This window comes from Zonotrichia leucophrys, chromosome 1 (genome assembly GCF_028769735.1).
Source record: "Zonotrichia leucophrys gambelii isolate GWCS_2022_RI chromosome 1, RI_Zleu_2.0, whole genome shotgun sequence".
Classification (NCBI taxonomy): domain Eukaryota; kingdom Metazoa; phylum Chordata; class Aves; order Passeriformes; family Passerellidae; genus Zonotrichia; species Zonotrichia leucophrys.
The window spans coordinates 104,774,756-104,788,991 of record NC_088169.1 but is presented as its reverse complement, the minus strand read 5'-3'; the positions used below and the strand labels follow the sequence as shown (position 1 = coordinate 104,788,991).

Sequence of the window (14,236 nt, the reverse complement as noted above, 5' to 3'; positions counted from 1 at the left end):
TACATGTGCCCTCCTTTGTTTCAATGGTGGATGCACTTGAATAAAAAAACAATTTAAAAAATACATTTGATAATTGGATTACCAGTTAAAGAATTCAGTTGCTTAAATTATCAAATCTGTGTGATCTTTCTAGCACTCATTATATGTAGAAAAACCATGTGTGAATCTGCAATAGTGTCACCCTGCAAAATGATTCCTATCAGCTGTCCAGATGAAACATGGGAGAAGATACCTATTTCTGCCACAGAAATACAACTAAGATAAATGAATTTATTCCATTTCCTCCTGCTTTAATAACTTTTAGTGTTTTACAGGTATTAACAGAAGACATCTTTAAATCATTACTGCTCTTCAAGATGTCTTGTGGCAATGCTGGTTTAGACATTCACTCAAGAAAAAAAGAAAAATAGCTTCCAATGATATTCCATTAGTTTAAGATACTTTTAGCACTCATAAAAATGATAAATGTTTGGGGTTAACAGAGTATAATTAGAATATAAAATGTAACTTTTTTTTTTTTTTCACGTAGACAAAATAATAGACCACAGAAAATTAAGACATGTCTCTTGCTTTGTCACTATGTGTTGTGTTTATTAAGGGAAACTGAAAGAACGTGGATTCTTGCTGTCCTCAACATGGTTTCAGCATTTTAGCAATTAGACAGTAATTTTCTGGCTCAGTGTTCTGGTAGAAATCCAGAAAAAATTATACAGTAAAGCCTCTTATAAACAGAAAATAGTAATTGAAGTCATTACAATTCTTTAAACTGATGATGGCAAGCCTTTCTGCTTGGGAGTTGTGTTGTAAATCCCATCATTTCCTGAGGATGTAATCCTGGGCTAATTACACATTTTCATTTCATCTACAAGAAATGACCAGTTTCTAGTACCCTTCAGAATCCCTTAGCAGTTATTTGGACTGAGAAAGGTTAGAATAGAATCAAAAGTATTCTGAGGATCATGTCATCTTATGATTCACTTGTAAAGGTGGAGACAATTCCAGAAGTCATTTTTGAGTGGGTATAGTTTGTTTAAATATAGATTCCTGTCTGTGAATGGCTTTAAATTGGCAATCCTCAGTGTGTCCAAAGTCTGTATCAATAAGGTTAAAGAGTTATAGAGTGTGACTCATCATATTTCAAGAGATGCCTTGATGGATCACATTTTGGAGTGTCTATTTTTCTCTGCTGATTAGAGAGAGAACCAGCTTTGACAACTACTCTGTAACTATGGGTGATTCTCACTCCATCCTAATTCTTCTATACTATATATAGGCAGTCTTAATTCTATTATATTATGTACTCATAATTTAGAGATTTCTCTAGATAGATAAGAAATGTTTTCATAAAAGAGCATATCATTTCCACAGTAAATGGAGAGAGATGTCAATTAGGATTTGAGCTGTATATTAGTGCATAAATAATCACCACAACACTTAAAGACATGGTTTGTATGAGGAAGAAATCTCACTGTACCCACCTTTTTGTGAAAATTAGGCTGTGGTTACCTTTGGTGATGGTGACAAATGGACCATCTCCAGTGAATAATACAGCTGATGACATATTTGCATGCCTGGGACAAAAAGACACATGTATATTTTTAGATATATACCCTAATCCACCAGTAGAGCAATAGTTGGGAAATGATGATGCTGATAGAATAAACACCAACTTTTTAAACTTTTTTTTCTTCTTCTCAAATAATGACCCTTTAGCAGAGGATTTTTGAGGCTTGAAACTCGTTTGGATTAAAATGTGAGTCTCTTACTTCCAGTCTTACATCTTAGTCTAAGATTTCTAATGCTTCATTCATATTGAAAGGGATATTAGTTCTTTTGACAGCAGTAAATATTTAGTTTGGTTTTTCTCTGCCACAATGAAGGGTTTGAAATATCAGTTCTTAAATGTATGGAGCTAGAACTTAGGGCAGTAATATCTGAAACTTGGGGTATCAAAATCTTGTGTTTTTGAAGGGATGCAGTTATACTATAATATCTAGGAAAGAAATGAAATTGTATTTTGCATAATGAAGAATCTAATGGAGTAAAAAAAATAGTTAATTTTCACGTCATAGATCTGCTGAAATCAGAGTGGCTATGGAATAAGTCAATAGTGTCAAGTTTGCTATTGATCAAGAGTGGGGTGTATTCATAGAGTCACAGAATCACAGAACAGATTGGGTTGGATGGAAGCTTTAAAGGTCACAATTTAAAGGAATCAATTAGTCTATTCTTCAACTAATTTTTTGGGGTTTTGTTTAGGTAGCAATGGCTTTTTGGTGAGACAAATAGTTTTGACATTTAGAACCCATATCCAGATTTACTTTCTAGTCCATTCTGCATTATGCACTTTGTGATACTTCATATGACCAGTTTAGAACACATAACTATGAAACATATTTGCTTTCCCTTGAGGAAGCATGGGGAAAAATGATAGCTGTGGTTAGACTGAATAATTTTTGGGGGGATGACAACCTCCCATTTGGCCCTTTAACCTTACACAACTCAGGAGAAATAAGGGAACCATTTGTTTAATGCACAAGGAGCACCTGCAGGTTTAATGCACAGGGAGCAACTGCACTGTGTCTTCTCCTCAAATGCAGTAAATCTCACTCTCCTGGGGAGGATGAAGTCTGGAATCTGCCTGCAAATCTGCTGTGTATGAAGTAAATAGGTGTTCAACAACGCTGCTGTGCCACCAGGAGAGTTGTATGATCCACCTGCCGGAAAAGTCACTACTGCTGCATTTCCCAGCCTGGAAGTGCTTTTAGACAGTCTGAGAGAGCAGTAAAGTGCCAAGCCAGGTAGGCAGAGTCAAATTCTGTAATGAAGAACTTTGCTGAGACCAGCAAAGTATTCCCAGGACCTAATTGCCTTCTGAAGAATGTTGCAAGTTCATGAAGAAAATAGAATGAAGGGTTGCAGAGTAAAGACGAAAAACTCACTCTTGTTGGAGTTTTAGGTGTGATAAAATTGCCAGGTCTACCCCCATTCCTGGGTACAATTTAGCAAAGGCCCAGCTGGCTCTGGTCCCAGGGAAACAGGATTGTTTTGCATTGGCCCAATCAATGGTGAAAAACTCAGTGTGTGATTTCCTTGGTTCCAGGAAAAAAGATGCTGACAACAGATTTTAGCAGTGCTGTCAGAGGCACACAGATACAAGTGCAAGCTGAGCAAAGGATAATTTTCAGTTTTCTCCAGAGCATCAATTTGCTCATCTTGCAGCCCAGACTAATTAAGAAGATTTGCAAATTATTTGCTTAAGGTGTGTTTTGTAGATGCACGATAAGCATGTCCCCAGACTGGCTTCTTGTTTGGTACAAATCACAAATGCAACAGCCACATATTTAATAAATGGAGGCAAAAGGATTCACACTGAGATTTACTGGAACCTGTGAGGAACATGGCACTTTGTAGCCTGGGTACATAAATAATCAGGATATGATACAGGACTCCTATCAGCTCAGCCTTTTCATAAATTAAACAGAAAGTGAGACTAGCAAATGTATAAGCAATTAATAGTAAAACTAAATTGTCCTAGATGAACTTTAGCCTGTCTTTCTAATAAAACATGATTCTAGGTGGTAATTCAGTGTAGGAGCATGAGCTACAGCCTACTCAGGACCTGCTATTGCAAACATCCATTTAGTAACAACTGTGGTGATGCTTATTAAGAAATATGCTGCTACAGGGGGAGTCAAGGAAAGCAGAATAGTGTGGTGCTCACCGAAGTTACACACACACACACACACACACACACACATATATATATATATATATATATATATACACCTATTCATGTATTAATATATGCATGAATATAGACACACCCATATGAGAATTTTGTCTTGTGCTGTAACTGCAGTAGCACCCAGGTTACAAAAATGTAATACAAGTTAGGTTTAAAAATATTTTTTCTAGACAATGGGAGTATGTAATAAACTGAGAATGCTATGAAGAAAAAAAGCATTAACTATTATTTAATAGTTCCTTCCATGGAAGGAAGAGCTTGTTGAAGCTTATCAAATATGTCAATTAAATCAGTAGACCACAAAATTACTTCTGTCCAGAAGGGACAGGAGGCAGGGTAGGGGCAGAAAGAATCAGAGGAAGAAGGCCACTCTAAGGAATCAGGTGATTTGACCAGAAGAAGATTTACACACAGTTTGTATGTTCTTATATGTATGCATATATAAATTACAGTCAAGAATTTTACATGTAGCTACCTGATTTTTATGTAAACTCAGTACTCACCCAAAGGAAAAAAGTAGAAAACTCAAAAAACCAGCAGACATTCATCCAATTAGAAGCATTTCTGAAAAAACTCTTGGATATTTTTCTAAGTCATTCTAACTCTGTGATTACTGCAATTAATTTATAGGAAGGGGATTTGTAAGCATCTTTCTTTGGTCACAGACCAAAATAATGAATTGTAAGGTCAGAATTTAGTTTGATCATAAGTTGTGTGAGTGACATTCCCTAAAAAATTCATCCCTGCAGGAAAGCTAATTATTATTTAGTGGATGGAAGTGGAGTAGAACATGATGTAAGTAAGGCCAAAATTTAGGCCATAAATTTTACCACAGATTGAAAAATGCCACACCCTGCACTCAACAATCCCAAGTTTCCCTTGAAAATTCTGAACAGGGACTAAAGCCAAATCTATATTTCTGCCATATACTTCGCTACTCTATCCTTGCTCTAAGTCCACCATTCTACCTAGCAGAATTCTAGAATTCCATTCTATTCGAGCAGAGTATCCAAGTGATGATCTCTACTTGGAATGATCAGCAGCACTACAAAAGCAGAGCAGCCAAGGCTGCTGTTGGCTCCAGCTTTACTCTTGAGCCATCCTTATGAAAGTGAAGATGTAAATGATGACATAAAGTGATAAAAGGGTGATGCATCCACAACACTTTCCCAGTGTTCTCCAGTATGCATCCTCATGCCCAACCTGCCATGTTCAGAGTCATCAATCCTGTGCTGAATGTCATCAAGACAGAGTTTGCCACGTTCTCAAATTTGTTGGCACACCAAGCGCTGCACTTGACAGAGACAGATACATTTGCCATTTTTTTGGAGAGTACACCAGTGAAACAAGGAGGAAAATGCCAATATACACTCAACAAATCTGCAAACAAGTCACAAAGGGCAATGAATATTTATCACTCACCCCAACCCCAGCAGCTGGCAAACACTGTCTGAAATCTCTCCACTCCAATCCTCTGCACATGCCAGGTGCCACGACTCCCCAACCCTGGCCTGTACCAGCCCTTCGGTGCTCTGAGAGCCATTGAGCAATCTCACTGGAGAATAAAACATGCAGAAGCATTTTAGATAGGTGGCAAACCACTTTCCACCCCAAGCAAACAGAAATGTAATATAAAGAGATTTATTATTGCCAATGAAGAATACAAAAAAAAAGGTAAAATGCTTTATAGAGGTAATAAACCCAGCATCTCCAAGATGTTGTGCTCCCACAGGAAGGAAATGCTATTGTTATTTCCTATATTTCTGCCACAGGAGAGTTTCATACCTTGTATTTTGCAAATGTCTCAGAAATAGACAATAAACAGTACATTTTCCATCAACTCTAAACAATGCATTTTTTTCTTAGTCAGCATTATATAATTTCCAAATAATGAGTGAAGCCTTAGTTCCATAATGCTCAGTAATACTGACTGGAAATAAGGTTAAAAAAAATTATTTCCAATTCCAATTGCTACTATTTTCACTGCAGTTTTAGTTAAAACAGTCATACTAATAATTAAAGCTCACTGAAAAACCAGTCCTTGTATAAAAGCTTTTCCCAAAAGAAAATATACAAAACAAGAATTCAGAAAATCTAACTTATTGGTAAAAAGTCTTATGCTGTCAGCATAGAGACTAAGGAAGTTGGACTGTATGGCCAACAGAATCTCATGTATGTCCATCTATATAAAATAAGAATTTTATTATATAATCTTAGATTTATATATAATAATGTCAACAGAGTCTCATATATGACTTGGCAGCTACAGCTGTATTTTAGGCAGATTACATGTATTGCCATTGAGAAGTAGAAAAAGCATGCAATGCATTGACATTTATTGTTTTCCAAAATATTTTTTTAAAAAAATCTTACTTGTGCAAAAAACATTTTTCACCAAAATGCTTTCACATAGAGTACCCACCATAGTAAATAAAACATTTAGATTTTTAGAAATGCCTCCGTGACACCTGGAGTGCATGAATGCAAGGGGTGATTTACACTGATTAATTAATTAAAGGTAGATTTTAGATTAAATTAAATTAATTTTTTGAGCTTCTTAAGCATCTTGGAATTGTTTGCACTGCAAGATTTCTCCAAATTACTTTTGACACCTCTCTTCTTGAGAGAACTTGAACTATAAGTCCTTTTCCTTTCTACTCATCAGATCCATGTTCTTCTTCAAATACATCATTGGTAAGGAATAATAAAGTCATTAAGGATCCAACAACTGCTTAATTCAGATATCATATATTTTAGAATTTTGGCATTTCTTTGCAGTCCCTGGAAGTTTCAGAAGTTGGAAGATTTGAAAAGACAGTTTGTCTAGTTCAAGTTGCCACTTCTGATAAGTCATTAAAATTGGTTTCAGGAAAATGAGCAAGGCTTTTGGACACTGGAAAGACTCAATGTGAGAGTTTCTAATTGAATTTTCATTTTGTTTTAAGACATAGATTGATTTAGCCAAAGTTTGGATTAAATGGGTTTTTGGAAACAAATCTCCCAGGCTTTTCATGTGAGGTAATTTGTTATGAAGTAATAGACAATCAGTGGCAAAATAAATCTTTGGGAAAATGTATGTCATGTTAAAGTAGGTGATGGTTTTCTTGTTCAGATCTACTTCAGCAATGAATGGAAAAAATAAATTCAAGTTTTCTTAAGAAGAAAACTGAAGTGAATTTTATTCTATACATTTTAAAGGATGAATATGTGGCTATTTTGCCACAAAATAGCCAATGGAACTAATTTGAGGAGTGAATCTGTGTCTTCAGACATCTATCTATCTATATATCTGTCTATCTTTCTATCTGTCTGTCTATCTATCTATCTATCTAATCTATCATCTATCTACATGTATTTGCATATGCCATGTATATTTTTATATATATGCATGTCAAAAAAATTTGAAATCAGCAACTGACTGTCAGCACATATCTAAAACACATCTGATCCCTAATAGAGCTCCTTAAAACAAAGGAATTGTGCTAAGCTTAAAGACCACCATAAATCTTCCTTTAGTTCTCCAAAGTAGATTGTCAGAAAGACCAGTTTTACTGCTGAGCTAAGGCAAACATGATTTTAGCATTAGTCTTACATTTAAATTATTTATTTCCCTGCTATGTAAAATGAATTCAGATACTGTACATATGCATTTTGGAATGAATTTGGAAATTTGCATCTTGGAATTTCTTTGGAAAGAACCACTTTACCAGAGAAGTAAGGAATAGCAGTGAACAATGGATGCTGCTTTTGAAGCTGTGCCATCCATTCACCCCATGGAGTCCAGGTGGGCTGGAGGGTGCCATGTGTTATAGTTTGGCTTCACACCCACAAAACTATTTGGGAATTTCCACCAAGAACATGTTTATTCTCTACCCTGCACTGCAGAATTTTCACTCTAATTAGTTACAGAAAAACCCAGTATAATTTGGAAATACAAAATGAATACAGAAGAAAAGCATATGGTGAGTTTTCATTTAATTTTGAGGCCGTTAAAAACAACTACAGTTTTCAGCACAGAGGAGCTTCCTACCTTTTCCAGAGTTCTTCACCAGATTCCGTACACTATCTCAGAAAAGTGACTGTTTTCCTGGTCCTGACAAGCTCAGTGAGCTATTGCTGTGCAAACTGGCATGGCCTGCAGTGCTCTACATCAGCTGAGCTTCTGTGGCTGTTTTCCTGGCAATTCCTGCTAAATATGCATGGCTTGGGTTTGATATTAGGAAAAATGTCTTCACCAAAAGGGCTGCTAAGCATGTCAACCTGCAAAATGATGGAGTCACCATCCTTGGAAGGATTTAAAAATGTGGAGATGTAGCACTGAGGGACGTGGTTTATCAGTGAACTTAGCAGTGCTGGATTAATGGTTCAAATTGATGATCTTAATAATCTTTCCAAACCTAAATTAATCTATGTTTTCTTTGTAAGAAGGAAACCTTACTGCATTTTGCTTCGTCAGAGCCATCTTCACACTGAGGGATGTTGTCACACAGGTTGTGCAATGGGATGCATTTCCCAGTACTGCACTGATGCTCATCAACTGTGCAAGCCCCTGAAGGGAAACAAGAGAGGAAAATTAATCTCTAGTTGTGAGGAAGGTTGATGTTCACAGGAGGTCTTATAGTTCACCTGAAGAAAACTGTGTAAATATTATGAAGAACCTTTGATTTCCTTTTCTTTCCATTTCCACCCATCTCTCTTTCAAAATAAAGATAATTTTCAGATAAATAGAAGATAATTAAGAATAAAATTTGTGGTACTCTGCCTTGTACTTTCTGCTCTAGTTAGTGTTGCTCAGTTAGTAGTGTTCTTCCATTGCAAGTGATAAACATGGGATTGAAAAGTCAAATCCTGTCAAAAGTGGCTAATGATTTCAATTTTCAAATGTTCATCACTTTCACAAATTTTAGAGATCTTAAGCTCTGTCAAATCAAGCATATGAGCAAAGAGGCAATGAGAGCTGAGTCTCCTTCTGAAATGTATTTGCTGGGAAAGGTGGAAGAAATAAAAGTAAATGGAATGAATGAGGAAAGTGTTCATAAAAGCTACTTCAGAATCAGTTATACAATAAAGACAAATGAGGGACAGAGTAAATGTAAAATTCTAATTCTTTCTGCAGCCAAAATTTATTTTTAATGGCTTCATTTGTATTACAGGAAATATACAGGCATAAACTTAAATTCCACAAATTGTTTACTTTACCTTCCTGGACATACTGACAGAAATATTTGATTATCTATAAGTCTTATTTAAAACAAGATAATTGCTTTACTTCTGAATTTTTAATATTCTTATAAAATGATTCATTCATCAATCAGCATGGTTTGTACCAAATGGAAGCAGAAGAATATGGTTTATAAAAAGCTTGAACCAGATTTTCACACATTCAGTGTCCATAACTAATGACATATATTACACAGAATTTAGTTCTTAATTGAAAGTGTTTTTATTATATTGCATCCTGCCAAAAATTATTTCTGTTCAAATAAGTCTTACTTTTCCAAAACCCAATATTTCATAGAAAAAAAAAAAAACAAAGAAAAATCTGATTTCTTTTAAAGTTAATTTTTTTACTGACAATCCTTTTGTCCTTAAGCCTGCATGCTAATGATATTAGTCTCTCTTCTTTGGCTGCAAAGATCATGAATAAGCATAATTCTTTTGCAAATGGAACATTTAAAATATATTTAACCAGAACTGGCAATGGCAACTCTGAGAATTCTGCCTTGCTAAGCTTAATTTTCATTTTACTAAGTGTGGGCAAGGCTGGCCCAGTAAATATGCTGAACCAGCTATAAAAGAAAAAGGCAGAGAGTTGTTGGACTGAACAAATGTGATTGAGAAGGCAGAACAAGAAGCAGCAAAATTTTCATATGGACATTTAAACTAACATCTCAGTCTTGCACAATGGGATTAAACAGAGTTAATTTTATAAATGCAGACCAAAGGTGAAGATTTTAAAAAATATTAATAAAAGTAATATTATTTTTACTACTGTGAATCCATGAAAAATCTGCCACTGGCTAAACAAGCTGGGAGAAATTGAAAGATTTCTGAGAGTTAAAGTAAGAAAAAGAGCCTAGATCCTTGCTGATTTTCTGTTCCGGTAAGTGCATGGTACTTCACACATTTCTGAATACATACTGCTTTTTCTTTCTCTGTTCTTCTCCTGTCAAACTTCTACACAAGTAATACAAAGCCTCTAATTAATGCAGTCAAGATGTGGCCTAGAGTTTGTATAATTATTTGTCCTGCTAAGCTTATTACTGTTCCATGTAATTTGCATTATGCTTCATTTTGCATATTTTGGTGAGTTGATTGCTGAATTATGAGTGACAAGTCTAATTGCAGCCCCCAAGAAAATCAAAAGCCTTTCAGGAGGGATCTGGCTGGAACCAGAAACACTGCTGCCCAAATATTTAAGAGACTAGTTCTTAGATTATTCACACACTGAAGACCAAATTTTTAGAGATGCAAGAAGGACTATATTACAAATATTGATCAGAGTTACCACACACAGTGGTATATTTTCTTTTCTAGTGCATGTTATCAATAGTAAATATTCTACAAATGCATTTAAACACACTTTAATGACCCACTGAAATGATTTAAAAAGTGATATATTTTCCTGGGGTTTTTTGGGGTTTTTTTTTTGTTTTGTTTTGTTTTTTTGGCACTTTTTTTTTTTTTTTGGTTTTGGCTTTTTTTTTTTTTTTTTTTTTTTTTTTTAATAGGGAATTGTTAGTATTTGCCCTCTTATCATCTGAAAAGATTTTGGTCAAAATAATGACTCAATTTTCCGCATAATATCACAGAGTTGCACATGATCTAGACATTGCTCCAATTACACTAAGAAACAAACCCATCACTTTTCCTGCCAGGAAATATAAAGTACAGATGAGTAACCAGCCTTTTTCTCTTTAACATTTCCATTTTTTCTACTGAGCAAGTGCTGAGAGTCACTTTGCACTCCCCATGTTTTCTGAAATACATTTGGCCAGTGGTTTAACCTCATAATTACAAAGGTTCAGATGCTTACTCAGATGGTAGCCAGTGGTGAAGTTTGCAAGAAATCCCTTCCCAGTTGAAGACTCGTCTGTCCGGAGGATCACTGTCATCTGGTTTGTTGCAGAGAAGACATCTGGCAGAGGGCCTCTCTCTGTGTAGACAGCTGTTCACCAGGAAAACATGAGTACATTCAACATATTTTGTTCCTGTGTTTTTCAAAATGTTCTGGGTTCACAAGCAAATACTGCCACCACAGGGATGTAGCTGCTCCCCCAAACCTAATTCAGATTGCTGTGGTCAGAGCCCAACACCAGGTTTGACTAATCAGCATAGAGCAATAAGGTTCAGCTAAGAGATTTTCCATCTGTTTGTCCACACACATAAACAGTCTGACTCCCTGAGAATTTCATCTCACACGGATTGCATGGAGAGCTGAGTGCGTGCAAATGTTTTGGAAACCTGGTGTCACATAAAGTATGCTTTCTCAATTTTTTTTCTCTGAATTTCCTCTGAAATGAGAGGAATTTAATTTCCATGATATTATATCCATCAGTTTGCTCCAGCTGTCTGATTACATTCATTTTAGTACCCACTGCTGCTACTTGCCCAAAAGTAAAGAATCTGGTCCTCTGCCATCTCTGATTTCAACCACATCATAAATATTTTCCAGATCAAAGACCTGAAAATGAAGCTGGATGTTTTTTCCATTTTCAGCATTCAAGTACCACACACCTGGAAAATAGTAAAACACATACACTCACCTTTTAAATCACCTTTTCTGTTGTTACATTTACTGTGCCTTTTTCCTGTTGAAGGGCTTTGGTGGGGGGCGGGGGGGGGAATCTCCTAAATTGTTATTAATCACCCAAGAAATTAAGAAGTTTAAATCTTGTATTTAAAAGCTGTCAAGAACCAAAATTCTATTGCTCGTCATTCTCAAAACATTTTCAAAAACTAATTTTAGGCTTCTACCACATATACACGTGTTTTTAATCATTTGTGTCAGCTGTGAGTTTTCTCAAGGTAGTATATCCCACTATTTTCTGACAGTGACAATGTGACAAATAGTCTTGTCACTTAAGTCTCATTTGATAGTAAGAAAATTTTTATAATCAGTCACAGAAGCCTGTCTTTGAAGTTAAAATAGCTCTTTGCCTCTGTTTAGCCAATACTTTCATATTTCATCTAAGTGTGGATACTATACAAATCTTGTAAAGAAAGTAAAAAAAATAAATTTCATGGAGTGAAAAGTATTTTCTCACTAGCAGGATTCTCATTTGGGAACTTGTGGAATGAATCCTGGAAATGTGAGACATATCTCAAGTGAACAAAAACACAAAATGACAACTCTTATGATTACCACCCCAGCACAATTCTCCAGAATTGAAGGGATAAATAATTAAAATTTCATTAAGAAGCAACGACAAAACTCTCTTCCTTGCTTTATCCATCAACAAGACATAGTGATCCTCCTTGAAGCATTCACTTTTGTCAGCTCTCATTTAATATAAATCAAGTAACATCAGTGGAATAAGATCTCGCTAGTGTGTTAAGAAACATTCAATAAAGAGAGGATTCTTTATAAAATGCATGCGCATATTCTTTGCCTCTAGAAAATGTGAGCTATTTAACAGCAGAAGTGATGATATTAACCTGGCAGATACACCAGGTTATGGCAAAATGGGGACTTTCATCACCTTATGTGCTGCTGCATTGACATAAAGACATTTGACATCAGAGGCAGGATGGAATTGGCCTGTCTGGACCTGTTCCATTGGATTATGCTTGTTTTCATCCCTTTTTATTCAGCTGGCACGTAATTCCTTAGCTTCTGCTCAGTTCCATATAGCATGCAGTTAAAAGATCCCACTGTATATACCTTAGATGTTTTGTTTGCTTAACAGTGTCTGAGTTGGAAAAGCAGATTTAGTATCTCTACTTTTATATGGTTAAACTTCGCCTGAAGATTTGGAAAAGAATGACTTACAAGAAGCTAAATTAGGGTAATTGTTTGGAAAGTTTGCAGAGCTGAATGTACTGTTTGGCTCCCAGAGTTCAACCGGCCCTCCACAGTCAGCTGGAAAAGAAAACATTTCAAAACCACAATTAACCTGCTCTCTTAATCCTTTAATCTGTGGTAACAATGACAATTTCTAAAAGTAATATTCATGATTATTGGTTTGCACACGTAACCATGACAGAAATAAGAAGACAAGAATATGATACAGTCATCTGCCTCATTTACAGGAATAAAAAAGCTAGGACCTAGCTAGTGCCTGACCACTCTTTTGGTGGAGAAATTATTCTTGCAGCATCAGCAGAGATACCCAAATCTAAAGCTCCTTTTGTCATCTAGCAAGTAAACTTCCTGCAAAAACCCACAAACCATTCCTTTGTTTTCTTCAGGACCCCAAAACCTTTTACAGCTAAACCTTCTCAGTAGTTAAACCAGTCATTTGCCTTTTCCTTAAAACAACTGTTCTAGTAGGAAAGACCTTTGTCATCAAGATGTATATGTATTTACAGGTAAAAATTAATAAAATTTCTGTAAACACAAATTTTGTAGATCTCTGTACACACATAAACATGCACTCACAACAGGGACACAGCTAACTCTATATATTCAATACTTTGTTTCAATTATAATTTTGATGGTGGTTTACATCCCAAATATATCAGCTTTGTGTTCAAAAACTTTACTTGATATTGAGAAATATTATTTCTTTTCATTTTAGCCATCAGAATGACTAAATGAATCATGAGAATGAACTTTGGTGTTTTCCCAATTTTGTTGCTCACAATCACTTCATTCAAAATGAACAGTGCTCCTCCACTTGCTTCAGGAAATCGTAGTTAAGGCAAAATAGCTTTACCTTACATATATTTTTTAATGTTTTATTTCTTGAATTAAAATTGTTGCCTTTTTTTTTTTTTATCTCTCAGACTTTGGCTAAACTTTAACTCTCTCCTCCCCATCCCTTATGGCTCAAGTTTGCGTGCCATGATGTCTGATAGCATCTCACACTCTGAGCCTCTTGGTTGGGGACTGCATAATCTATAAATTCTGCCAAGTCTGACCGCTGAATCCCATTGGCAGAAAGCTTAAAAAAAAAAAAGAACCAAAACCCCAAAACCAAGAAAAATTTGAACTTCCTCACAACAGCCATTTTCTAGAACTTTCTATTTCACTGAATCACTCCTGGCAAGAAAAGCCAAAAGCTCAGAAAGGAAAAGGAACTGTTAACAATCTTATCCTGACTAATAATTATATTATGTTTCAGCCATATGGCTCACAAGGAAGATTATTTTCTATAAATACCATGGACAGCAGATAAAGATTACATTTTTTTTAATGGAATATTACGGCTCCTGAAATCTGATCTGGTCTTGACTACACATACGGCACATTAGTAATGATCTTTGTCTATCATGGAAAAATGAGAGAAGAAATTGAATTTACTCATCTCTTGAAAAAATGTTTTA

At 35.5% G+C, this 14,236-nt stretch overlaps 1 protein-coding gene across 1 annotated transcript in view; it reads right to left on the bottom strand.

The window, feature by feature from the left end:
- TMPRSS15 (transmembrane serine protease 15) overlaps window positions 1-14,236 on the bottom strand; it is a 49,041-nt gene that overhangs the window by 7,350 nt on the left and 27,455 nt on the right. The window contains 6 exon segments of the mRNA XM_064701864.1: window positions 1,479-1,571; window positions 5,171-5,303; window positions 8,187-8,297; window positions 10,785-10,916; window positions 11,360-11,485; window positions 12,741-12,830. Of these exon segments, the coding sequence (XP_064557934.1) occupies window positions 1,479-1,571; window positions 5,171-5,303; window positions 8,187-8,297; window positions 10,785-10,916; window positions 11,360-11,485; window positions 12,741-12,830 (685 nt within the window).